The sequence below is a fragment of the Bos mutus genome, chromosome 24 (assembly GCF_027580195.1).
Source record: "Bos mutus isolate GX-2022 chromosome 24, NWIPB_WYAK_1.1, whole genome shotgun sequence".
NCBI lineage: Eukaryota > Metazoa > Chordata > Mammalia > Artiodactyla > Bovidae > Bos > Bos mutus.
Window position 1 is genome coordinate 35,610,886 of NC_091640.1, and position 26,270 is coordinate 35,637,155.

The 26,270-nt window shown below is 41.8% G+C and overlaps 1 protein-coding gene and 1 pseudogene across 1 annotated transcript; both read left to right on the forward strand.

The window, feature by feature from the left end:
* Positions 1–351: 351 nt before the first annotated feature.
* On the forward strand, positions 352–442 carry LOC138985480 (U6 spliceosomal RNA; annotated as a pseudogene).
* A 1,183-nt stretch (positions 443–1,625) lies between these two features.
* Positions 1,626–25,536, forward strand: CLUL1 (clusterin like 1). Its single transcript, XM_005898892.3, has 7 exons — positions 1,626–1,792; positions 3,446–3,594; positions 8,962–9,129; positions 11,588–12,020; positions 17,145–17,282; positions 21,206–21,420; positions 25,348–25,536. Exons 1-7 carry the CDS (start codon positions 1,687–1,689, stop codon positions 25,534–25,536), a joined length of 1,398 nt encoding a protein of 465 aa, XP_005898954.2. The 5' UTR covers positions 1,626–1,686.
* The last annotated feature ends 734 nt before the right edge of the window (positions 25,537–26,270 follow it).

Here is a 26,270-nt window from a genome sequence, read left to right on the forward strand (position 1 = left end):
CAAAGAAATTTGTTTGACCTATATACGAAGAGGTGTGTGTGTGTGTGTGCGCGCGTGCACATACACGTGTGCTCAGTCATGTCTGACTCTTTGAAACGTCAAGGACTGTAGCCTGCCAGGCTCCACTGTCCATGGAATTTTCCAGGCAAGAATACTGGAGTGGATAGCCATTTCCTCCTCCAGGGGACTTTCTCAACTCAAGAATGGAACCAGCGTCTCCTGCATTGGCAGGCGGATTCTTTACCACTGAACCACCTGGGAAGCCTGTGTAAGAAGATACATAGAAAAAATTTCAAATTAAAAAATATTTCTAAGGCTTTAACGAGTCTTATCAAACATATCTGTGTATGCTTGTTTTGGCAACACAGATACAAACACTGGAACAATACAGAGGCCCCAGTACAAGGATGACACGCAAATGTATGAAGAATTCCATATTAAAAAAAAAATTGTGTAAAATAAAGTAGCTCAAGGTCACTGTTCCTGATCGTGTAGACAGCCCGCCCTCTAGTGTTTATTTCGAGACCCTACCACATTCTAAACCATACCCTTAATCTCACAATGTTAGGTTAATAGGATTAAGAGCTGTGTCATCAAATTAATAGAACAAGATTAAATCCCTGACACAGACAAACATTAAATCAGAGGAAAGTGAAGGTCCTTACAGAAGCTGGTGGCAACCTCGTTGGTGAGAGCCTGCAGTTAGTGGTAAATATGTTAAAATTTTATTTGGTAAATAGGGTCTTGATCCCCGGGAGAAGGGAATGGCTCTTGACTCCAGTATTCCTGCCTGGAGAATCCCTTGGGCAGAGGAACCTGGCGGGCTACAGTCCACGGGGTCACAAACAGTCGTACACAAATGACCGACCAACACGGAACTGAAAGGGTCTTAACAGAAAGAGAATTAGCTCAAATGATAATTCTAGACGTAAAATGTGATAGCTTTGTAACTACCAGTATTTTAAAAAGACATTCCAAATGTAGATTAAATAATATAGGGTTGGGTTTTTATTCCAAAATAACAAATATATATATAAAAATATAAATATCCTTTTTGGGAGGAGTTAAGATAATCTAGAGATATAACTGTGAAAGCATATGTTTTTACTGGCAATGTTTACAACTAATTGTATAAAAGGAAATTTATTATCTGAGAAGAAAAAAATTTGTGTAGGATTCATTTATCTGATGGCGTTTATAAGATATATGAGAAAAATCTGAGGGGTTCTTGCTTTCATAAAAAAAAAAATAAGTAGTGAACCATCTAGGTTAAAAATTACTTATGGCCTGAGAATTTTGGAGAAAAAACAATCCCCTCTGACATAGCTAATTCTGTGTTTGGGGTTGTTTACTGTTGACAAGGAAATAAAATGAAGTTTGGATTCTGCAGGGCTGGGATCCATACTTTTGGTTGCCTTAAATTTCAAATGCTTCAGATGAAGACCTTATTTAACTGCCATGAAGAATGCAAACAAAAGAGGGACTTGGGTTGTCTTTTCAAAGAATTTATTTAGATTTCAAGTTTCCTTATGTCTCAACTATATCAACATGCATTGTCTAAAGTCATAAAGAAAAATCGACAGAAAAATGCTTTGACTCACCAGGTGTTTTCAACTGATGCCAACAGAAACTAAACGGAAGGCATCTGATACAGGTTTATCCTTCCTTCGCAGTCACGGCGGAAACATGAAGCCGCCACTCTTGGTGTTTATCGTGTATCTGCTGCGGCTGAGAGACTGTCAGTGTGCGCCTACTGGGAAGGACCGAACTTCCATCCTTGAAGACCCGAAGGGTAATGTCTGGTATCTTTATCTGCACCGTGTCCCGTCTGCCTGTTTCCATGTCCTGCTGGCACTTACTGTGATTTACAGTTGAGAGATAACCGCATTCAGAACGCCCTCTAGTTTCACAGGGAGACGTTCTCCAGGCTCTTAAGCCAAGTAGACAAGACGCCAAACATCTGGATTAAAAATAGAAAATTCCAATTGTGTCTCTGAGAACGGTTCACAGTTCCAGATGTTCGCCATCACAGAGATAAAACTTGCCAACGTCTTAGGCTGCACGGCTTGGGTTCATCCAGATGTTCGGTGTCCTCTGAGCACGGTTTTAACGAACAGTGAAATTCTTTGCTAGCATTTGAAACATTTAAACAATTAAAGTCATCCATGCAGTTATTCGTGAGACCGTGAAAGGATGGGTTAGAGCGACATCGAATCTGGTTGGTCTGTGCTCATTAAATTGGAGCCTTTGTTTGCCGAGATAGCTTTGGGTGCCTATCTTAGAAAGATAAATTAGTTTAAATGTTCCTTTTGGGGATCTGTAAATAAATTTGGAGGCCAGGTTAAGCTCCTTTGGCGGCCACGTTGGCTATTGTGAAAAGAGTATGACAAACGATGAATTTCATACTCACTAAAGGCTTTTTAAAGGGGTGTTAGAGACATCCAGGAGGTTATTAAAGAATCTTGCATTATACCAGATACTTTCTAGGTTTGATGCCTCCTGGGAAGGTAATTGAAGCTGAAAGAAAGGGAAATTGTTCTCTCTGTTTGAGGTTCCCAGTTGGGCATTTAATATAAATTGTCTGTGAAGAAAATTCAATGTTTTCTTCTAATATAAACACACTTGAGTTTTAAGGAAAAGAAAGAAAAAATTGGGTAAATGAAAACAGGCTCTGAGGAAAATGATAAGATGGGGTTAAATGAACTCTGACTTGGCTGGAAGCTCAAGTGAAGAACAGAAGGTATTTCCTTTGGGGTGGGGGTGGGGGGCGTGGGTAGCCCCCTCCATGTGGTAGCTGATAGCCCAAGCATAGTGATCTGCTTTTGGAGTCTGATGCAATAAAAAAACAATTAAGCCTCTGCTGGGGGTACACAAAAAACTGGTAAACTCATTGTATTCTTTGTATTATTATTATTACAAAACTTTCAACTTTTTATTTTGTATTGGGGTGTAACTGATTAACAATGCTGTGGTAGTTTCAGGTAAACAGCAAACAGACTCAACCATACATATACATGTATCCATTCTCCCCCAAATCCCCCCACCCATCCAGGCTGACACCTAACATTGAGCAGAGTTCCATGTGCTGTACAGTAGGTCCTTGTTGGTGATCCATTTTAAATATAGCAGTGTGTACCTGACCTTCCCAAACTCCCTAACTATCCCTTCTGCTGGCAACCATGAGTTCGTTTTCTAAGTCTGTGAGCCTCTTTCTGTTTTATAAGTTCACTTGTATCATTTCTCTTTGGATTCCACATGTAAGGGATGTCCATATGGTATTTTTCCTCTGTCTGACTTACTTCACTCAATGTGACACTCTCTAGGTCCATCCATGTAGCTGCAAATGGCATTATTTCATTCGTTTTAATGGCTGGAACTCATTGTATTCTGATACACTATAATCTGATCAGATCCTAAAGGAAAAAACTACAACATAATCTTTTAGGTTTTTCCAAGGCTGGGGAGATAGACGTAGATGAAGAGGTGAAGAAGGCTTTGATTGGCATGAAGCAGATGAAAATCCTGATGGAAAGAAGAGAGGAGGAACATAGCAAACTAATGAGAACACTGAAGAAATGCAGAGAAGAAAAGCAGGTACAGTCACTGAAAATCATACCTGTCCTGGGACGTCCGGTGGTAAAGATGCCTCACTCCCAATGCCGGGGCCATGGGTTTGATCCCTGGTCAGGGAACTAAGATCCCGCATGCTGAACGGTGCAGCCTAAACAACAACAACGACGACAACTCTATAACTGTTCAGAAATATGTCTGGACCATAAATAGTGCACATCTGAATGCAGTGGAGAAATAATTTATTTACCCTAAACATAGTTTTTCTGGAAATCCACCCTATTGGAGGAAGACTTTGAAGAAAATTTCAAATTTCTTCAAAGAACATATTTCTTGTAGATTATGCCTTCGAAAGACTCCATACTCAGGTGTTTGGAGGATTCAATGCTAGTTGGGAAATGCTACTTTCTTAAAACTGCTTCATGGTGCCTTTTGAGTTGGAATGTCAAGTCAAAAATGTTTGGAAGTTTTGGACCAGATCAGTGGTCTACAAAATTTTTTTTCTTTCCCATCCTTATGACTGTAATTATTGTTACCATCCACTCCTGAATATATGCATTTTCATTTATTTATAAATTAGATACATGAATTGCTACCAAGTCCATATTTCAAATAATCTTCTACATATTTTGAAAAAATTTTAGCTTATTGCCAAATCTGTTTAGATCATCATTTTTACTGACACAAGGCCAACAAAGAGCTCATAATGAAAAAGTGTTAGCCCTGCCATTATTTCTTATCTACCTGAGCAGGAGTTATTCATATTTTTTAATCTGCTGGTTATTTTTTTTTTCCAAGAATCTTTTAAAGTCTCCTGCCCTTTTAGTGAGGGCTAGTTTAAAGTAGTTAAAAACCGTCATTTACCTGTGCTCAGTCATTCGGTCACATCGCCAGGCTCTTCTGTCCACGGAATTTTCCAGGCAAGAATACTGGAGTGGGTTGCCATTTCCTACTCCAGGGGATCTTCCAGACCCAGGGATCGAACCCACATCTCTTGCAGCATCTCCTGTATTGGCAGGCAGATTCTTTACCTTTAGTGCCGCCTGGGAAGCCCTCACTTACCTGAGTCCTCTTAAATGGCAATTCACTGCAACTGGCTCCAAGTGAACAGAGGCAACCAGTGTCGATGCTTCTGGAATGTACAGAGTTCCTCTTCCCCAGGGTCCTCACGCACAGCTGGCCACAGGCAATGGCCTGGCACGAGCACCAGTGCCTGTGAAATAGTATATCAGCCTCATCAATTTAATTCATGTACCTTTACTTAATAGTTTCTGTCTAAACTATATACCTTATCAATGGAGAATATACATTATATTCAGACATCCATGGGCCATATTAAAAACTGTTCATATGTTACAGTATAAAGTCAATACATTTCTAAATTATAGACATTGCATGGCTCATAGTTTAATGGCAATAACGATTAACATCACACTCAGAATAGTTAAATTTTAAAAAATTTATTTTCAACATGCCCTTAAATCAAAGAGGGTGTCAAAACTATAACAAAAATAATTTGCAAAGTATTTTAAATTTTAAAATTGGGAGTGCGTACTGTGCTTAGACGCTCAGTCGTATCTGACTCTTTGCGACCCCATGGACTGCAGCCTGCCAGGCTCCTCTGTCCATGGGGATTCTCCAGGCAAGATTACTGGAATCAGTTGCCATGCCCTCCTCCAGGAGGGATCCCTCCCAACCCAGGGATTGAACCCAGATCTTCCACATTTTTAAACTTTATTTTCATGAAAAAATGTTTAATTGTGGTAAAATATATATCATAAAATTTGCTGTCTTAACCACTTTTATGAATACAGCTCAATAGTATTAAATACATTTACATTGTTGGGCAACCAAGCTCCAGAATTCTTCCTATTTTGCAAAACCAAAACTCTTTTGTTTGTTAGTCATGAAGTTATGTCGACTCTTTTTGAGACCCCCCTGGACTCTAGCCCGCCAGGCTCCTCTGTTCATGGGATTTCCCAAGCCAGAATATTGGAGTAGGTTGCTGTTTCCTTCTCCAGGGCATATTCCAAACCCAGGGATTGAACCCATGTCTCCTGCAAAACCAAAACTCTGTACCCATTAAACAATTCCCCATAGTTGATTTTTAAATTAAAAAATAAATAGAAGTTCTAATATCTCCTCTCTAGACCTAGATCTATAAAGGTGGGAATCACCAAGCTCCAGGACTTCCCTGGTGGCTCAGATGGTAAAGAATCGACCTTCAATGCAGGAGACCCTGGTTCAATCCCTGGATCGTGAAGATCCCATGGAGAAGGGAATGGCTACCCACTCCAGTATTTTTTGCCTGGAGAGAATTCCATGGACAGAGGAGCCTGGTGGGCTATAGTCCACGGGGTCACAAAGAGTTGGACATGACTGAGCGACTAACACTTTCACACCAGCTCCAGGGAGTTCCTGGCACTCACTGTGACCATTGGGTGTCCCCTGAGCCATTGGAGCAGGGCTATGTCACAGGCTGTGACCTCAGAGCTGGAGTCAGCCTGTCACCAGCTGGTTGATTGTGCAGCCACACAGGGTCCCTGGTGAGGAGACGGCTTGAGCAGCAGCTGCAAGCCCTCCTTCCTTTCAGCAGCCAGCAAAAGACCTTGAAGAAATCAAAACCTGCTCCTTATGAAGAAATGGGGAAGCTCCTCTAAGCCAGATTCATCCCTGGTGGGCTCGTGAGTCTGACCACCAGGAATAACCACACTAGATATCATTTACAGGCCCTTATAAAACACATTATCACATCCTTCCAGCGTCTGGGTAAACCATCATTTTCATTTTACAGCTAAGGAAACTGAGTTTTGAAATGTTAATTAATGTGTTAACCCAACCCTGTCATTACTGACCCAGGAGAAAGTGAGCTGGCACTGTGCCTTCGGGACCTAGGACTTTCTGTTTTACTCCTTTTCCCTGGCCTCCTGGTGAGCCAAGGAGGCAGCACAAACTATGAAAAGAAAGCTCAGTGTGAGGTCAGCAAGCGTTAGTTCCATTTCAGATGCTGTAGAATCTCAGGAGCTAGTGGAATTTTTATTAAGACTTATTTATTCTATTTTTTAAATCCTTGAATTATAGTCTTAAAGTATGGGCACTCATAAAAATTCATTTTATTTTGTTTTTTCAAATTTATCTCATTATTTGGCCATGCCACACGGCACGTGGGATCTTAGTTCCCCCACCAGGGACGGAACCCACACCCTCTGCACTGGATGCGTGGAATCTTAACCACTGAACTGCCAGGGAAGTCCCAAAATGTCATTTTAAAAAGGAAAAATCTGTTTAACCTGAAGTCTCCCTTCCTAAAATGATTTTAAACCTAAAGTAAAGGATACTTTACATAAATTATGAATTTGCAGATATGGGGTGGACATCCCAGTCTCCCAGAAAAAAAAAAACTCCATCCATCCTCGGGTAACCTGGCATGATCTCAGTCCCCCTCCTCAGCTTCTCCCTGTTTGTGTTTAATACGTGTGTGCTTCAGTTGTGTCTGATTCTGTGTGACCCTATGGACTGTAGCCCACCAGACTCTTCTGACCATGGGATTCTCCAGGCAAAAACACTGGAGTGGGCTGCCATTTCTTTCTTCAGGGGATCTTCCAGATCCAGAGATTGAACCCACGCCTCTTGCATGGGCAGGCGGGTTCTTTATCACTAGTGCCACCTGGGAAGCCCATTTTATATTAGTGGGAGCATCTAAAGCTTTCTGTTATTAAAGTGGGAAACCCTAAAGCAGCCCTTCAAGTGATTCCACACCACGCACCCCTGTCCAGGTTTGGGTGGGACTTTGGTAAACTGACTGCAGAAAGACAACTCTAAATATGAAATCTATCGCTGGGTGGGACATTTGGATGAAGCAGAGAGCTTGGACAGGACATTCCTAAACCAAAGATCTACTTCCTCTGGGGCAACAGTTCACTATCAAATCTTGGGCCATGTGATTTGGCCGTTGGTTTTCATTATGCTCTTGGAGGTAAGCGAAAGCAAATCAGATGATTACAGGCTAGGTGCCTTGCTTGCTTGTCTCAATATGAAAACTTAAGAAGTAGATCCTACGAGTATTCCTGTTCGCTACAAAGGAAATGGGCTCAGAGATGATTTGCCCAAGGGTCCACAGTGAGGGTAGTTTGTAATTGGAAATACTGGGATTTTGGTTTACTGTGACAATGAGCATAATATTTAAAAAAGACTGAGGAAATTTGGGTGGTGTTGTTTCCTCCCCTGGTGGAACAAGCTTTCTTAAGAAGTTGCAGGATTCCATAATTGTTCTGCAAAGCCCCAAAAGATAGGTTAAGCCTGTCTAGATCACGAGGTTTGTTTGGTAGGCTGGGGGCCGGCCCAGTTTCCTATATGGCATGCTGCTAAGGACAGCTGGCTTAACCCCAGGATTCTGCCACTAGAAGAGATGAAAATTCCAAGCTTAGCAGAGATGTGGGAGATAGTCATTGCCCAGTTGTTTCTTGGGGCTAAATATGCCAGGAAGGGGTGCTTATCTTTTTCTTTTCCAGTAGGTAAAATTACGCACTAAATTGGTTTTAGAAACTGTGCTCACTCGTGTTTTTCCACTTAAGGGAGTTGCCATCAGCTCTAAGGCTCTCCTCTTATGGACGCGTCTTTTAGCTTCCCTAACTCCCCTGAGCTACTTCTCAGGCCTTGAGGGAGCCGGTTTGCAGAAGTCCCCTCTTGCAGGCAGGCCTGGGGGGTCTGTGGGATGCTGGCCTGGCAGGGAGCTCTGGGGGCGGGGTTGACATTCTCCGGACCGGTGTCACCTCTGCTGGGTGGGACCTGGTCGAGTACAGCAGGCACCGCCAGGCGGCGTGCTCGGAATATGGACGAGAAACACAAAGCTGCTGAGAACACAGCATCTCTGCCATTCGAATGCAACTCACTGCGAAGGCTTGATGTAATGTACCAGAGTTGTGCTTTCTGGCAGTGTTTAAGAGCATATAAAAATTAAAGGCAGCATAAATGAAGGAGATAAATGTGTCAACTTTGTCAGCCTTAAAATTCCATCTTCACATCCTCCAACGATTAGAAGTGAAGACAGATAAGTAAGCAGATCAATTAGGCATTCTGCAGAGCAAGGGCTGTGTCTTTGTGGCTGGTTTACTCATGAGCAGCGAATGCCCATCCCATAGCAAGCTCTCAATAAACAGCTGTTGAATGTATAAATAAACAGGTGGATAAGAAGTGTCCAGTTTTCAGTAGGGATCAAGAGGTGCCCTTCTCTTAACTGAAAGATTCCGGGTAAATCTATCAGCTGCTCATTTGTAGCAGAAATGAGGTTTAGTTTAGAATACGCACATTTTGTAAAGTGAGAAATCAATTAAGATATAGCACACAAAGTCATGAAATGGAAAATAGGGTGTGTTTCTACTTTTTAATTAGGAGGCCCTGAAGCTTATGAATGAAGTTCAAGAACATCTAGAAGAGGAAGAAAGGCTATGCCAGGTGTCTCTGATGGATTCCTGGGACGAATGCAAATCTTGCCTGGAAAGTGACTGCATGAGATTTTATACAACCTGCCAAAGCAGTTGGTCCTCTATGAAATCCACGGTAAGGGAAAAGCAGAACTCAAGATTGCTAAGTTCTTAAGGTACCTGCTTCAGCTTACTTTTTAAAAGTAATTTATGTTAATATTTAGAATAGAGATGGCTGATCTGATAGTGACCTTTTGCAACCTGGAATCTAGCCTTCATATTCCTGTATGAATCACCGGTGGGTATGTAATTTATGAGTTAGAACAGCCACCCAGTGTCTGTCCCCCTTCTCATGACACTGTTTGTATCTCTTAGAAATACCCTCTTTCTGCCTTTTATTTGTTATTTGTGAACCTATTCATGCTAGATTGTAAGCTCTATGAGGGCAGGAACCGTATCTTATCTGCCTTCATTTAAGCATTGTAGGTGTTCAATAAATATTTGCCGAATTACATTCTGAGCAATAGTATTGTAGTTTCTGATTTCAACCTGCTTTGATTTTGTTTTCTCTGGAGGCCAAACCTTTGAAGGCATTCTCTGCCTCCTGAATCTTTTCTTCAATGGGCTTGCCTTCTTGTGGCAGCACACACATGCATGTGCACACACACACACACGTGCCCACATTCATGGCCCCTTTATCTCAATCTATGTCCTATAGGACTGGCATGTTTTCTTTTCTTGTTCCCTTGGGCTCTCTTCTGGGCAGAGAGAATCACAGAGGGTGGTGACCTGAATAGGATGAGCTCTGACCCATAAAAGGCTCCTCTGCTTTTGGCCCTCCCCCTCGAAGAAGTGGGCTGAGTATGAAACACAGTGAAATCCTCCTCCCTGTCAGAGCATGCACTAATTAGAGTCTGTTCTTGGCTTGGCAGTGCCATCCCCAATTACAGAGGGAGAAACCCCTAGGATAATTCATATGCCAAGTTCATTTGCCTCCACTGTTAATTGCATCTGCTCTATTTTTGTAGCCAGTCTCAGATACAGCAGAGTATGTTGGATGAGCACTGGGTGGAAGTCAGGAGCTTTGAGGACCATTCCTGTCTGTGATAGTTGTGTAACCTTAGGACAATTACTTGGACTTTTAAATTTTTGTTTCTGTGTCTGGATTGAGGTAAACAGAAGCTGACAAAGAGAGAGGCAGATGATCCACCCAGTTTACTTTTTGAGAAAGGGATGAGTCCTCTAAGGATTCCTGGAGAACTCTTTGAACAGAACTGGGGTAGCGGGGTGGATGGTGGTGTTCCAGCAGTGATGGTCGATGGTTGTTATGTTCCAAAACACACAACATGGTCACATCACTTTCATACAAGGGCAACTCTGGCATGATCTTAAATGTCACAAAGTTGAAGGAGAACATGGTGTGATTCCTGGAAGATCTCCCTCAAAGAGTAAGAAATTCTATAATTAGAGCTTCATTCCTTTGACTGCAGCCAAGGAGGGCTTTGATCACTGGTAATATGTAATATCCTTAAGTAACCTATTTAGATGTATTAAGCGCCAATTGCAAAGAGTCAGACACAGCTTAGCAACTGAACAACCACCACAACAAAAAGGATCCATGCTAAGCTAAGTCGCTTCAGTCGTGTCCGACTCTGTGCGACCCCATAGACGACAGCCCACCAGGCTCCCCCGTCCCTGGGATTCTCCACGCAAGAACACTGGAGTGGGTTGTCATTTCCTTCTCCAATGCATGAAAGTGAAAAGTGAAAGTGAAGTCGCTCAGTCATGTCCGACTCTGTGCGACCCCATGGACTGCCGCCTACCAGGCTCTTCTGTCCATGGGATTTTCCAGGCAAGAGTACTGGAGTGGGGTGCCATTGCCTTCTCCGAAAGGATCCATAGCTCAGTGCAAATGTACTGATCTTCTCTCCATGGACTAATTTAAAAACATGAGCCCAAGGAGAGTAGGAGGACACTAATAACATCCCACTTAGGTGGGGAAGAAACCTGAGACACTAAGGCAGAAATGAAAGACGGGAGCCTTCACAGTTTTCAGGCAATCAACATGGTCTAAAACCATGCATGCCAACCACCACCAGTACATAAGGGCTGTGGCTTGTCAACAGTATTGAAAACTTGGCCTTCTTAGGTCTTTCGGTAGGCAAAGAGAAACCAGGAGGAATTTCAGACCCTATTCCATAATCAAAGTCAAAGCCAGGTGCATACATGTATGCTAATTTTGTGACCCCATGGACTGTAGCCCCCCAGTCTCCCCTGTCCACGGGATTCTTCAGGCAAGAATACTGGAGTGGGTTGTCATGCCCTCCTCCAGGAGATCTTCCTGACCCAGTGATCAAACCCGCATCTCCTGTGGCTCCTGGATTGAGACGGATTCTTTACCACTGAGCCACTGGGGCAGCCCCAAAGCCAGGTACATGAGTAGTGATCTTGAAGTGGATCACCTCTTCCTAGTTTGCCCAGGATTGTTCTTGATTTGGAATGACTTCTGTAAGTTGACTTAAAAGTTTACAATAAAAAATAGTCCTGGAAGAAAATACATTTATTTCATTTCTGTTCCCCACCCCTCCCCATAGATTGAACGGGTGTTCCGGAAGATATATCAGTTTCTCTTTCCTTTCCATGAAGACGATGAAAAAGAGCTCCCTGTTGGTGAGAAGTTCGCTGAGGAAGATGTACAGCTGATGCAGATAGAGAATGTGTTCAGCCAGCTGACCGTGGATGTGGGATTTCTCTATAACATGAGCTTTCACGTCTTCAAACAGATGCAACAAGAATTTGACCTGGCTTTTCAATCATACTTTATGTCAGACACAGACTCCATGGAGCCTTACTTTTTTCCAGCTTTTTCCAAAGAGCCAGCAAAAAGAGCACATCCTATGCAGAGTTGGGACATTCCCAGCTTCTTCCAGCTGTTTTGTAATTTCAGCCTCTCTGTTTATCAAAGTGTCAGCGCAACAGTTACAGAGATGCTGAAGGCCATTGAGGACTTATCCAAACAAGACAAAGGCAAGTATTAAAAGATTATTTTTACTTAGATATCTACACTAAAGTTAAGTTTATTTAGCTTTGGAAATGGTAACTGTTTCTAAGTCGTCATACAATGTTTCCAAGAGAGGTGGTTAATGGATAATCAGTCTCATAGCCCCTTAGAAGAGACTCTGAGGTCTCCCAAACACCAGCCCTCTCCTGTCTTTGTCAAGAGCTTTGTGGGGCTGTTTTTTCTTTCTAAAGCAAATGTTCAAAGCTGACAAAGAAACTCCTGGTAAGGTGAGAACTTTAAAAAGATGGTAGCCTTCTTTATTAAAACTCGGGCAGACAGTCAGCTCTATTCTGCTTGAACATCATGAGGTTTCTTTAAAATCAGTCCAGGCTCCTCAGCTCCCAGTTAAGGAAGATGCTTTACTACTACTACTACTACTAAGTCGCTTCAGTTGTGTCCGACTCTGTGCGACCCCATAGACGGCAGCCCCCCAGGCTTGGCCATCCCTGGGATTCTCCAGGCAAGAACACTGGAGTGGGTTGCCATTTCCTTCTCCAAAGCATGAAGTGAAAAGTGAAAGTGAAGTCGCTCAGTCATGTCCGACTCTTCGAGACCCCATGGACTGCAGCCCACCAGGCTCCTCCATCCATGGGATTTTCCAGGCAAGAGTACTGGAGTGGGGTGCCATTGCCTTCTCCGAAGGAAGATAAAACCAGGTCACATTTAGGGCCCTCCACGGCCTCCTCCGCATCGCTACTGTAGTTCCTTAAATCACAACATTTGTGCACAAAAGCAGATTCGGTGCTCACAGACAAACCCCAAACTACAGAAATAGCAACTTCTGTAACTTATAAGAATTGCCTTCTACCAGTACCACTCATGCCCCCTGATATTCTATGTTGGAAAAATAATCCTGCTTTATATTTTTTAAATTAATTTGGCAGCACTGGGTCTTAGTTGCAGCATGTGGGATCTAACTTTGACCAGGGATTGAACCCAGGCCCCCTGCATTGGGAGTGCAGAGTCTTAGCCTCTGGACCACCAAGGAAGCCCTTGCTTTATGTTGTAACACAGGAGAAGGTTCCTTCTTTGGGCTTCTGTGGAGTGGGTGGGACCCAGCATCTCAGAAATGAGAGATGTCATGTGGGCCACAAGGAGAATCTGTGTTTCCTTGAACTTATCTTTGTGGACCATTAGGCCAAGGACAGGTATGTTCTTTGATGAAAAATGAAAAAAGCTCCTTCCAGAAATCCTGCTGTTTGTCCATAGGATTTCCCAGGCAAGAATACTGGAATGGGTTGCCATTTCCTTCTCCAGGGGATCTTTCCAACCCAGGGATGGAACCTCGGCCTCCTGCACTGCAGGTGGATTCTTTACCATCTGAGCCACCAGGGAAGTCCTTTCCAAAGATACTCACATCCTAATCCCCAGCTGCTGCTGCTGCTGTCTAAGTCACTTCAGTCGTGTCCAACTCTGTGCAGCCCCATAGAAGGCAGCCCACCAGGCTCCCCTGTCCCTGGGATTCTCCAGGCAAGAACCCTGGAGTGGGTTGCCATTTCCTTCTTCAATGCATGAAAGTGAAAAGCGAAAGTGAAGTCACTCAGTCGTGTCCGACTCCTCGAGACCCCATGGACTGCAGCCTACCAGGCTCCTCCATCCATAGGATTTTCCAGGCAAGAGTACTGGAGTGGGTTGCCATTGCCTTCTCCACTAATCCCCAGAACCTGTGAAAATGTTAAGTTACATGGCTGAGGGAAAGTAAGGCTGCTGATGGAATTGTGGCTACCAATCAGTCGACCTTAAAATAGGGAGAGTGCAACTTCCCTGGTGCTCCAGTGGCTAAAACTTCTCACTCCCAGTGTAGAGGGCCTGAGTCTGGTCTCTGATCAGGGAACTGGATCCTTCATGCCGGCATGAAGATCCTGCACTCAGCAACGAAGATCCTGTGTACTGCAACTCAGACCTGGTGAAGCCAAATAAATAAATAAAAATTAAACTTAAAAAACAAACAAACAAACACCAGAGAGAGTATTTGGAGTTGTCACTTTCATGCATTGGAGAAGGAAATGGCAACCCACTCCAGTGTTCTTGCTTGGAGAATGGGCTGCCGTCTATGGGGTCGCACAGAGTCAGACACGACTGAAGCGACTTAGCAGCAGCAGCAGCAGCAGCAGGTGGCTCCAGTGAGATCACAAGAGTTCTTAATAGTAGAAGGAGGAGGCAGAAAAGCATTGATAGGGATGGCAGAGTGAGAGGGACTTGGCCCTACTTTGCTGGATATGAAAATAGAGGAAGGGAACTAGGAGCCAAGGAAGGTGGTGACTTCTAGAAACTAGACAGACATGGAGATGGATTCTCCCCCAGAGCCTCCAGAAAAGATCAGCCCTCCCAACACTCTCATTTAGCCCACTGAGTCCCATTTCAGACTTCTGACCTACAGAACTGTAAAATAATCTATGTTGTTTCAAGGCACTAAATGTGTGGAATCGGTTACAACAGCAATAGCAAACTATTACATGTCTCTCATCAATAATATACTCTCTGAGTGAGCTTCCCTAGTGGCTCAGTGGTAAAGAATCTTCCAGACAAGCAGGAGATGCGGGTTTGATCCCTGAGTCCAGAAGATCCCCTGGAGGAGGAAATAGCAACCCACTCCGGTATTCTTGCCTGGAGAATCCCATGGACAGAGGAGCCTTGCAGGCTGCAGTCCATGGGGTCACAGAAGAGTCAGACACGACTAAAAGACTACACAACAAGATTCGATAAAATGGTGTAGTGTAGCAGGTTCACACAGCGCTGGGTGCCAGGTGATCTGGGTTATAATCCTGCCCTGGAGAATGTTACTGTCTTTAATTTTCCCCTAGAGGAAACAGGCAAGCTGGGAGAACAGATGATTACTAGAAGTGCTCGAAGGGAAGTAAATGAATCCACGATGCTTGTAAAAGTGAGATTCTGACCTCTGATCAGAAGGCAATCAAAATCCTGAGAAAATAATAATCACTTACCTGCCCATAGGTAATCCTGACATTTCTGGCATGTTGCATGAAATTGGAAACATTTGGACGAGTTCTGGCCAAGTTCTCCACACAGCCAGAGAGTTCCAGAGATATTAGAAATGTCTGTTTCTTAAACTAGATGTAGGTATTTACTTTATGACTGTTCTTTTTTTGAATTTCACATATATAATGTTATGAACAGTAGTTCAACGATTTAGGAAAACATCTAAAGCAGATCTAAACATCTAAAGAGAACCTTTTTCTGTTCTAGAAGAATTAATCACCCATATAAAAATGATGAAGGGGTTGCCTAGAAGGGGTCCTGAGGCTCTGTGTTGGCATGGCTGAAGGGAGGTGATGGGTCACTGCCATGGGAATAGAATGGGGAATGGCTGTCATAAAGACCTAGAATTTGCCACCCCTGAATATAGCAGGTATTAATCTAGATGCTGCAAAAAAGACAAGGGTAGCTTATGATGCAGATGACACAGCTCCCAACTTTTAGGAGTTCAGTTTAAAGAAAGGAGGGCTTCCCTGCTGACTCAGACGATAAAGACTCCACCTACAATGCGGGAGACCTGGGTTCAATCCCTGGGTTGGGAAGATGCCCTGGAGGAGGGCCTGGCAACCCATTCCAGTATTCTTACCTGGAGAATCCCCATGTACAGAGGAGCATAGTGGGCTTACAGTCCATGGGGTCACAAAAGAACCAGACACGACTGAGCACTAAGCATCAAAGAAAGGAAAACAGATCAGTGGACAGTTACACAACCTTGTTGTAACTGAGATGACAGAAGAAGGTATAGAAGAATGACAAGATTGTGATGATAGGACCGAATCCCTCCTCTCGAGGGACTCAGAAACTAACAGAGAAGACAAAAATGAACCAGCACATTAGGCAGAGATGTTCTACTGTAGAACTCATGGGGGTTCTGTGGGGCCAGAGGAGATGCCACTAAATCTATGGGGAGTGGGGAAGAATGACTGGTATTCTACAAGGGGAGTGCTGCTTTACCCGCCAGAAGATCTAGCAAATGCCTGGTAGGCTTTTAAACAATAAACTTCACAACTTATCTCAAAATGGAATGTTTCATTGTTTAACATCAAGGATTTAATGTAACAGAATATCATCAGGTTACCAATTAATAATAAGTTTTTCCTAGTGTGAAACAGTTGGGAATTATCAATTTTCTGTTGCATGCACTCCTTTTTTATCTTCATTTTTATATGGACGATTAATTCTTCTAGAACAAAAAAAAGGTTCTTTTAGATGTTTAGATCTGCTTTAGATGTTTTCCTAAATCTTTGAACTACTGTTCATAACATTATATATGTGAAATGCAAAAAAAAAAAAAAAAAGTCATAAATACCTACATCTAGTTTAAGAAACAGACATTTCTAATATCTCTGGAACTCCAGTACACATTTGAATTATAGCTCGAAAAAGTTAAAATTTGTTGTTGTTCAGTTGCTAAGTCATGTCTGACTCTTTGCACCCCATGGATTGCAGCACAACAGGCTTCCCTGTCCTCCACTATCTTCCGGAGTTTGCTCAAGTTCCTATCCATTGAGTCAGTGATGCCATACAACCATCTTATCCTCTGCCAAGGATAATTACTAGAAAAAATTTTAACAGAAGCCCAAAAAGAAAAGTGGCTTATAATTCCCTATTTAGTTAACACCAGTGACATCAGAAATAATAATGATAAAACTAAGACACACTAAATTTAAAAGAATTCAAATATTCAAAGGAACAAAATAAATGAAAGCTGCCTTCTCACACCCCTTTAAGTCTCTCTTCCAAAAGATAGTGACTATTCATAATTCCTCAAGATTCCTGCCTGAAAATAAAATTATTTGCATGAACCTCTGTGTGGGAGGTTGGAATTGGGGCAAGTCGTAATAATAGTAATGATGAGTAATAATATTAATATTATATTTTAATAGTAATGTGATTACTGGATTAAAGGATATGGGCACTTTTAATAGATGTCAAATTGTCTTAGCAACTGGTTACACCAGTATGCCCTCCTGCAATTGAATACAGAACAAAGATTTTGAAAGTGCTGGTTAGAAAGAGAAATGTCATCGCACTCATGCCTTTAAAGTTCAGACTCTGATGACACTGGTGTGAAACTGCTGTGTTCCTTGCAGATTCTGCCCACAGTGGACCGAGTTCCACGACGTGGCCTGTGCGGGGCAGAGGGCTGTGTGGAGAACCTGGCCAGAACTCGTCCGAATGTCTCCAATTTCATGCAAGATGCCAGAAATGTCAGGATTACCTATGGGCAGGTAAGTGATTATTATTTTCTCAGGATTTCAATTGCCTTCTGATCAGAGGTCAGAATCTCACTTTTACAAGCATCGTGGATTCATTTACTTCCCTTCAAGCACTTTTTCTCAAGCTCAGCGACACCTGGGGGTGCTCAGGGTAGGTTTGTAGACTCTTATTATTCAAAAGTAGGTCAACTCACTTTTTTCTCTTTTTGAAACTCCCTTGTTGTTCCCGTGAAAAACATGTATGGCTAAGGACCAAACACTCAAGGGAGCAAAAGAGATCTCTGGGCAAATTAAGGCAATTATTTTCTTTTTAATGCAAAGAGAAAAAAACATCCAGGAAAAACTTTTCACATTGTGTAAGCAACTTTTTGGCCAAGTGAGTTTTTTTTAAATGACATTAACTTCTTCCAGTTGGTGGGTTAATTACTAACTGTATTTAGTGATTCAGTATTGGATTGGCCAAAAATTTCATACATAAGTAACATCTTATGGAAAGACCCAAATGAAATTTTTGGCCAACTTAATTTTTAAATATGGGTAGCTGGCTTAAAACTCAACATCCAAAAAACTAAGATCATGGCATCTGGTCCCATCACTTCATTGCAAATAGATGCGGAAACAATGGAAACAGTGACAGACTTTATTTTCTTGGGCTGCAAAACCACTGCAGATGGTGACTGTAGCCATGAAATTAAAAGATGCTTGTTACTTGGAAGAAAAGCTAGGGCAAACCTAGACAGCATATTAAAAAGACATTACTTTGCCAACAAAGGTCTGTCTATTCAAAGCTATGGTTTTTCCAGTAGTCATGTATGAATGTGAGAGTTGGACCATAAAGAAAGCTGAGCACCAAAGAATTGATGCCTTTGAACTGTGGTGTTAGAGAAGACTCCTGAGAGTCCCTTGGACTGCAAGGAGATCAATCCTAAAGGAAATCAGTCCCAAATATTCATTAGAAGGACTGATGCTGAAGCTGAAGCTCCAATACTTTGGCTCCCTGATGCAAAGAACTGACTCATTAGAAAAGATCATGATGCTGAGAAAGATTGAAGGTGGGAGGAGAAGGGGATGACAGAGGATGAGATGGTTGGATGGCATCACCAATTCCATGGACATGAATTTGAGCAAGCTCCAGGAGTTGGTGATGGACAGGGAAGCCTGGTGTGCTGCAGTCCATGGGGTCACCACAGAGTCCAACACGACTGAGTGACTGAACTGAACCGAGTGGCTTCTCACAAGCCCCAAGCAGCCTGTCACATCCTAGACCTGACTAATAGCCACCTTTCATTCTTTCCTCAGGAGAAAAATGATCTCCACTGGCCCTTCTCACTTTCCTCTGACCCTCAAGTCCCTTCCCCAACTGAAGTCACTTCCCATCTACTAGGGCCTCAACACAAATATCTTACTAAAGCCAAGAAGAACTTTTGATTCCTCTACTGCTGCTTCTTTAAGGGAAGGAAATTCTAAAAAGTGTGGCTAAGAATTGGAGCAAGAGATCAAATATAACTCAAGCTTTTTATTAGAGCAGATGGGGGTCTAATTTCTTCAGAATTGCTCACTGGGTGACTCTCCACACCTCTGTTTCATCATTGGGAAAATGAAATTAATATAGCTACTACACACAGGTATTTCAAGAATTAAGTAAGATGTCTGAAGTATTTATGATTCTCATTATTCAAGTGTTTGTGCTTCAAGCCAGAATTACAAGGTTGCTCACAGACACAGAAATTTTTATAACAGAAAAGTATACACTAATGTGGAAGTGTTAGTTGGTCAGTCGTGTCCGATTCTTTTCGACCCCATGGACTGTAGCCCACCAGGCTCCTCTGTCCATGGAGTTCTTCAGGCAAGAATGCTGGAGTGGGGTGCCCTTCCCTTCTACTGACCTCTTATAAGAATAGTCCAATTCAAACGTCCCGCTGATGTATCACTAACTTCCTTATGTCTAGTGAAACACTTGAAGAATAATCTCTCCCTGATTGTCACAAGATAATAGAGAAGATGGAAGGAGGGTGTTGGGGAGGTGATTAGAGCAAGGTGGTCAAAAGGTACAAAGTTCCAGTTACAAGATAAGTAAGTACTGGGACGTAATGTGCAACATGACGACTGTAGCTAACACTGCTGTGTGATATACAGGAAAATTAAAAGAGTAAATCCTAAGAATTCACATCACAGGAGAATTTTATTTTCTTTTCATTTTACCTATTAACATATGAGATGATGGATTTTAACTAAACCTACAGCAGTCATCAGGTGACAGTATGTGTAAGTACAACCTTCCTGATTTATTACTTTTAATAGTTCCTGTGTGACCCTGAATATTCATTGGAAGGGCTGAAGCTGAAGCTCCAATACTTTGGCAACCTGATGTGAAGAGCTGACTCATTGGAAAAGACCCTGATGCTGGGAAAGACTGAGGGCAAAAGGAGAAGAGGGCAGCAGAGGATGAGATGTTTAGATAGCATCACCAACTCAATGGACTCAATTGGAGCAAACTCCAGGAGATAGTGGAGGGAAGCCTCGTGTGCTGCAGTTCTTGGGGTCACAGAGTTGGACATGACTTAGCAACTGAACAACAACGAAATACATTCCTTAAGATTTTTCTGTTTACAAAATTATGTCATCTGTGAATAGAGATAGTTCTACTTTTTCCTTTATCACATGATTGTGTTTTACAGCAAGTTTCACCTTTATTTTAGGGAAATCTTTTCCCACTCTCTGAAAGAGTCAATAAGAATCCCTTGTAGAATTCTCCTTGCCTAAAATCATGAGGGAAGTCACCACCTTCTTCCCACATAATTTAAAGAAAATTTACATCACTATTTTAAAAGTTAACAACTCTAAACTTGCAAATGAAGACATTTTAAAAGAATATCTGGATCTCCTTTCAAATGTATACTATATCTTGTTAACTGTGACTCCCTTTGTTTTCAAAATATTTTCTTGAATTACTTATCAAATGCATGTGCATGCGTGCGTGCTAAGTTGTTTCAGTCGAGTCTGATGCTTTGCGACCCCATGGACTGCAGCACGCCAAGCTCCTCGTCCTCCACTATCTCCTGGGGTTTGCTCAGATTCAGATTCATGCCCATTGAATTGGTGATACCATTTATGATTCATCAATTACAGCTTGTGTGAGCTCTGTGTCAGGATGGAGCCTCCACCATACGGAGCAAAACCAGTTCCACTGTCAGGGGAGAGAGCATGATAAACCCTAAACCGTTCTTAAAGGCTTCCTCGGACAGCGAGACACATGACTTTGAAGATGGCACACTCAACGTCCAGGTGGCAGGGGAGTGCACACTCCCATGAGTCCTGACCTGAGTATCAGGGAGCAGTCCTAATGACCTGCAGAGACGCTAAGGAAAGGAAGACAAGGAAAAGGCACATTTGCTAAATCCTCAGTGTGTGTTGGCCCTGTGATCAGGCACTTTGCAGTGTTATTTCATTCATGCCCTTTGAACCTGGTTGAAAACTCACTCATGGTCAAAAAGGCTGAAAACAGAAAGCTTAAGGGCTGGGACTTAAATCCACAATCTTTTTTTTCCTTTTTGCTGCTGAGCATTCATGCATGTGTGCTCAGCCACTTTAGTATGTAGGTCTCTTTGGGATCCCATGGGCTGTAGCCCACTAGGCTTCTCTGTCCATGGGACTCTCCAGGCAAGAATACTGGAGTGGGTTACCACGCCCTCCTCCAGGGGATCTTCCCAAGACAGGGATCAACCCTGTGTCTCCTGTGTCTCCCGCATTGCAGGCGGGTTCTTTAGCGCTGAGCCACCAGTTCACTTCAGTTCAGTCGCTCAGACCTGTCCGACTCTTTGCGACCCCATGAATTACAGCACGCCAGGCCTCCTTGGGAAGGCCCTAAATTTACACTACCCAACTCCAAAGCCCATGGACCTTTTCCTTTACCCTGTTACTTCCTTCTTTGCTAGACTGCCCTGCTGTTCCTGAACTATACACAAAGGCGGATGAGGCCCTTGAGTTGGTCAACATATCCAATCAGCAGTATGCCCAGGTACTCCAGATGACCCAGCATCACTTGGAGGACACCACGTATCTGATGGAGAAGATGAGAGAGCAGTTTGGTTGGGTAACAGAGCTGGCCAGCCAGACCCCAGGAAGCGAGAACATCTTCAGTTTCATAAAGGTAATGGAGAGCCAAGAACAGATATGGAGATTACATGTGCATACTTGATTTTTCTGTTTCTTATTAATTGGCTATGCAGGGGCTTTTGCTGTGTGGGGTTTTCTCTAGCTGTAGTGTACAGGCTTTTCATGGCAGTGGCTTCTCTTCTTCAGGAGCACAGGCTCTAGGGCATGTGGCCTCAGTCACTGTGGCGCATGCACTGAGTTGCCCCGCGGCACATGGGATCTTCTCAAATCAGGGATCGAAACTGTGTCTCCTGCATTGGCAGGCAGATTCTTTACCCCGGAGCCACCAGGGAAGCCCCCAGTGATGGCTAATTCTAATAAGAGCTATATATAGTGTGAATTATAGCTATAATTCACAGAGAGCTATAGTGTGATATAACTGAAACAGGTAACCTTGAAGAAACCTGGCCAATATTGTTTCTAAGAGAGAAGATTTTCAGGTAAAGAAACTTGAGTTCAAAAGCTGGCTCTGAAACTTATCAGCTGAGTGAGTTTGGGAAAATTCCACCTGGAAAATGGGAACAAAAATAGCTACTTTAATATGGGTGCCTGTAAAGTGATGAGTATAGATTCCTTATCTGAAACAAGAGCTCTGTAAATTATAGCTCTCACCAGCTTTTGACACAATAAGCTGCTGACTTACTTTGAGAATTAAACACATTTTTATATTAATATTCACAAATAATCAGATTGCCATCTTAAGTTGCACTTGTACCATATCTCTCCCACTTCTCATCAATAACTCCTGTTGCATAACATAAAACAGTGGTTGAATTTCTTTCCTAACGCTCCCCGACTCCACACACACACATATGACGTTAATACACGATGCACAGGCTAGTGGTTCCCGATGAGGCTGGTGTTGGTGGGCTCCTAAAAAGACCTGGCTACAGGAATCACTGGGCAGAGCTATCGGAGGTGCAGTATTTTGTGCAGCATGTAATGTTAGTGCCCTCCCCAGACCGATGCTAACTGCTCACCCCTGCAACCTTCTCCAAAGGGTTGTCCTTGGAGCCACTTATTTCTCAGGATCAGGCTGAGGCTGGAGCTCACCTGAAGCCACTTCCTGGATTAGCTTCTCCCTCTTCTCTGTCTTGCTTGCCTCATCCCCTTAAAAGCTCTACCTGAAAGCACTCTTCGTAAATCACTGTGTCAGACGCCGAGGCTCTGCTTCTTGGCAATCTGACCTGACATCTTGTATCCTAGTGAGTCACTGTCTTTCAAACTTCGAGGTCAATGGTTGAGAAATAAGTTTAGAGTCACAACCAGCACATTAAAACAAAACAAACAAACAGAAAACGGAATAGGACAGACTAGAAGAAAAAAACATTATAGTGCATTGTATTTAATAAGTCAGACGCGTATGTCATGAAACTTTCATTTCCATATGTCTGTTTATATGTGTGGATACATCATACAGGGCTTCCCAGGGGGCGCTAGTGGTAAAGAACCTGCCTGCCAAGGCAGGAGACACAAGAGACGTGGGTTCGATCCCTGGGTCAGGAAGATTCCCTGGAAGAGGGCATGGCAACCCACTCCAGTATTTTTTTTTTTTTTTCCTGGAGAATCCCATGGACAGAGGAGCCTGGTGGGCTACAGTCCATAGGGTCACAAAGAGTCAGACAGGACTGAAGTGACTTAACACACACACACGTACACACACATTATACATAAGACTTTTTTTCTTTTTTCTTTTTATTGGAGTGTAGTTGATTTACAATGTTGCATTAGTTTCAGATGTAGAGCAAAGTTATTGTTTTATAAATATATTCTTTTCAGATTGTTTTTCATTATAGGTTATTACAAGGTATTGAACGTAGTTCCCTGTGCTCTAGGAGGTCCTTGTTGTTTATCTATTTTATATATAGATAAATTCCTAATTTATCCCTCCCCCTTTTCCCCTTTGTTATCATAAGTTTGTTTTCTAGACATGTGTTTTTGAGTCATGGTAACAAACTTGTTTGTAACCACAGACCATAGTCAAAAGGTTTTGAAAGCCACTGTCAATTCCTGCTGACTCTCTAATCCTGTTACTTCATTAGCTAGATCATTCCTTAGGGTATAAAATAATTTGACATATTTTGACATATGTGTCACAAATATAGACTTTTAGTTTAAGGATAAAAATTCTTGTAAGGAATGGGGAAAAATGAAATTTTAAGAAAAATTTTAGTGGTGTATTCAATCTTTAGAAGAGTAGAGGCAGTATTTAATTCTTTTTATCATCATCAAGATTTCCATTCTATGCTTCAATTTGCTTCCATTCTAGTGTCTCTGAGTAACATTAACTGATTTAACTAAAATTTTTGATATTTTTAAATGTATTTATTTTTTAATTGAAGGTAATTTCTTTGCAGAATTTTGTTGATATTCATAACAAAGGCATTTCCATACAAAAAGCTCCATATAAAGTAAAATCACATTATTTTTGGTGATACATTTTTCTAATAATAATTACCACTAAAAAGCACTTACTATTTGTCAGGCAATATTCTAAGAACTTTCCCCATGTATTATATAATTGAATACCCTCAGTGTTCCTATAAGGTAAGTATAATTGTTTTACAAAATTTTCAGATAAGGTACAGAGAAGCTACACAACGTGTCTGAGATCACACAGTTAGTAAATGGTAGAACTGGGGTTCAAGGTCAAACAATTTTTCTTCAGGATCCTTGGGCTGAACTGCCTGTAAAAGTTATTTTTCTTAAGACAACTCTTAGTTCATCATGTAATCGAAAGTACAAATCTATAAAACAGCACATACTGAAGAGGAATCTTCTGTAAAAAATACACAAATTTCAGCAGGTGAAAAAAGCTCTGTGCTTTAGGTTGCAGTTACATGGGTATTAGCATTATAATTATTTATTGAGATAGACACAGATGCTTTATGTCTAATTCAATGTGTTTTATTTAATTACCAAAAGGCAAAAAAGGAAAGCTATGGTAGCTTTGTAAACTAGAGTCAAGAAATCACCAATTTTTATTTGACTTCTTAATATTTTGTTTTTTTTTCTTATAAGGAGGTATATTTGAAAATATTTTCAATATAATTCTCTTTAGATTACAAGTTGCATGTCATTACAGTTTCATTTAATTAAGTCAAAGTATATACACTTGAGAACTCATTAAGAGAGTAAATGATGTGCATTTCGGATGACTGTTTCTTACAAAAATTACACATAAAACCATAAAGTGTAAATTTGCTACAGAAACTCAGTATAAAACTTGGTGTATCACATTACCATTTGTGGCACAGCCAGTGTGTGTGCTAAGTCACTTCTGTTGTGTCCAACTCTTTGTGATCCTATGTGCTATAGCCTCCTCTGTCCATGGGATTCTCCAGGCAAGAATATTGGAGTTGGTTGCCATGCCTTCCTCCAGGGAATCTTCATGACCCAGGGATTAGACCCACGTCTCTTGCATCTCCTGCATTGGCAGGCAGATTCCTTACCGCTAGCACCTCCTGGGAAGGAGCACTCACCAAATACTCCATCCACTCACTCAGACTGTTTAGCTTCTCTTGCAGTTAAGTGATACCATTTGTTAAGATCTGGCCAATGAGACGGACAAAAATGAAGAGTTGTTTGTAGACTGAGATAGAGAGGAGCCTGCGTGTGGTTATGCATTCTCTTTCCCTACTGAGGGTACAAAGAAAGCCATATGTTGTTACACGTGCTACCACAGACTGACAGGATCTTCCTCTCTTAACCAGGGTCTTGAGCATCTTGGTGGTTCACAGTCCTTGTGCTGGGACATGTAACATAAGCGAGAGATAAATTATGTTGTATGAAGCCACTGGAATGCTGGACTAATTTGTTACCTCAGGCACAACCTAGCCTATCCTGACTAACATGGTATTAAATTAATCCTGAAAGTGTGCTAAAAGTTAATAACCTTTTATTGTATGATCCTGCTTCTTAGGTAGTTCCAGGTGTTCACGAAGGAAATTTCTCCAAACAAGATGAAAAGATGATAGACATAAGCATTCTGCCTTCCTCTAATTTCACACTCACCATCCCTCTTGAAGAAAGTGCTGAGAGTTCCGACTTCATTAGCTACATGCTGGCCAAAGCTGTACAGCATTTTAAGGAACATTTTAAATCTTGGTAAGCAGAGTATTTGATTAGGGACGTTTGCTGATAGGAATAGATGGTTCTTAAAAGGGAAAAATGACAAAACTAGCTTTTGAATACCTTGAAAACGTATTCAACCTCATTAATAATCAAAGGCATGAAAACTAAGACAAGTTAGCAGTTTTTACCTATTGAATTTTCAAAAAAAAAAAAAAATCCGGATAGAATGCAATGAAATGAGAATTCTTATATGTGATTGCCAGAAACAAACTGGTTTTGTCTTTTTGAAAAGTTATTCAATTATACATATCAAGAGTCATCAAATTTCTTTTTAATATAATAATTCCACTTCTGGAATCAATCCAAAGGAGTAAATCTAAAATTGAATTGAAGTTCCCACCCCAAGATCAATATTTGCAAATTATTTAAAATAGTAAACTGTTAAAAACTGAATGTCATCTGAATGTCTAAAAACCAGAAATGGTTAAAAGCTGTGGCTAAATATGCTCCAAATATCTTATAAAACCATTAAAAATATTTATAAAATTTAAATCATGACATGACATCTGCTGGAACAAGAGTTTATTCTAAGCCTATCTATAAGGCAAATATTATTATTACTATCTTCCAGAAAAGAAACTTGAGACTCAGGGTCCAAGTGTTAGTTGCTCAGTCATGTCTGACTCTTTGAGACCCCTTGGACTGTAGCCCACCAGGCTCCTCTGTCCATGGGATTCTTCAGACAAGAATACTGGAGCAGGTTGCTATTTC

Excerpts from the sequence above, each read along its gene's own strand:
- CLUL1 (XM_005898892.3), top strand. The coding sequence starts at position 1,687 with ATGAAGCCGCCACTCTTGGTGTTTATCGTGTATCTGCTGCGGCTGAGA. Across the intron at positions 1,793-3,445 it reads CATCCTTGAAGACCCGAAGG|GTTTTTCCAAGGCTGGGGAG; the intron begins GTAATGTCTGGT and ends ATAATCTTTTAG. Across the intron at positions 12,021-17,144 it reads CTTATCCAAACAAGACAAAG|ATTCTGCCCACAGTGGACCG; the intron begins GCAAGTATTAAA and ends TGTTCCTTGCAG.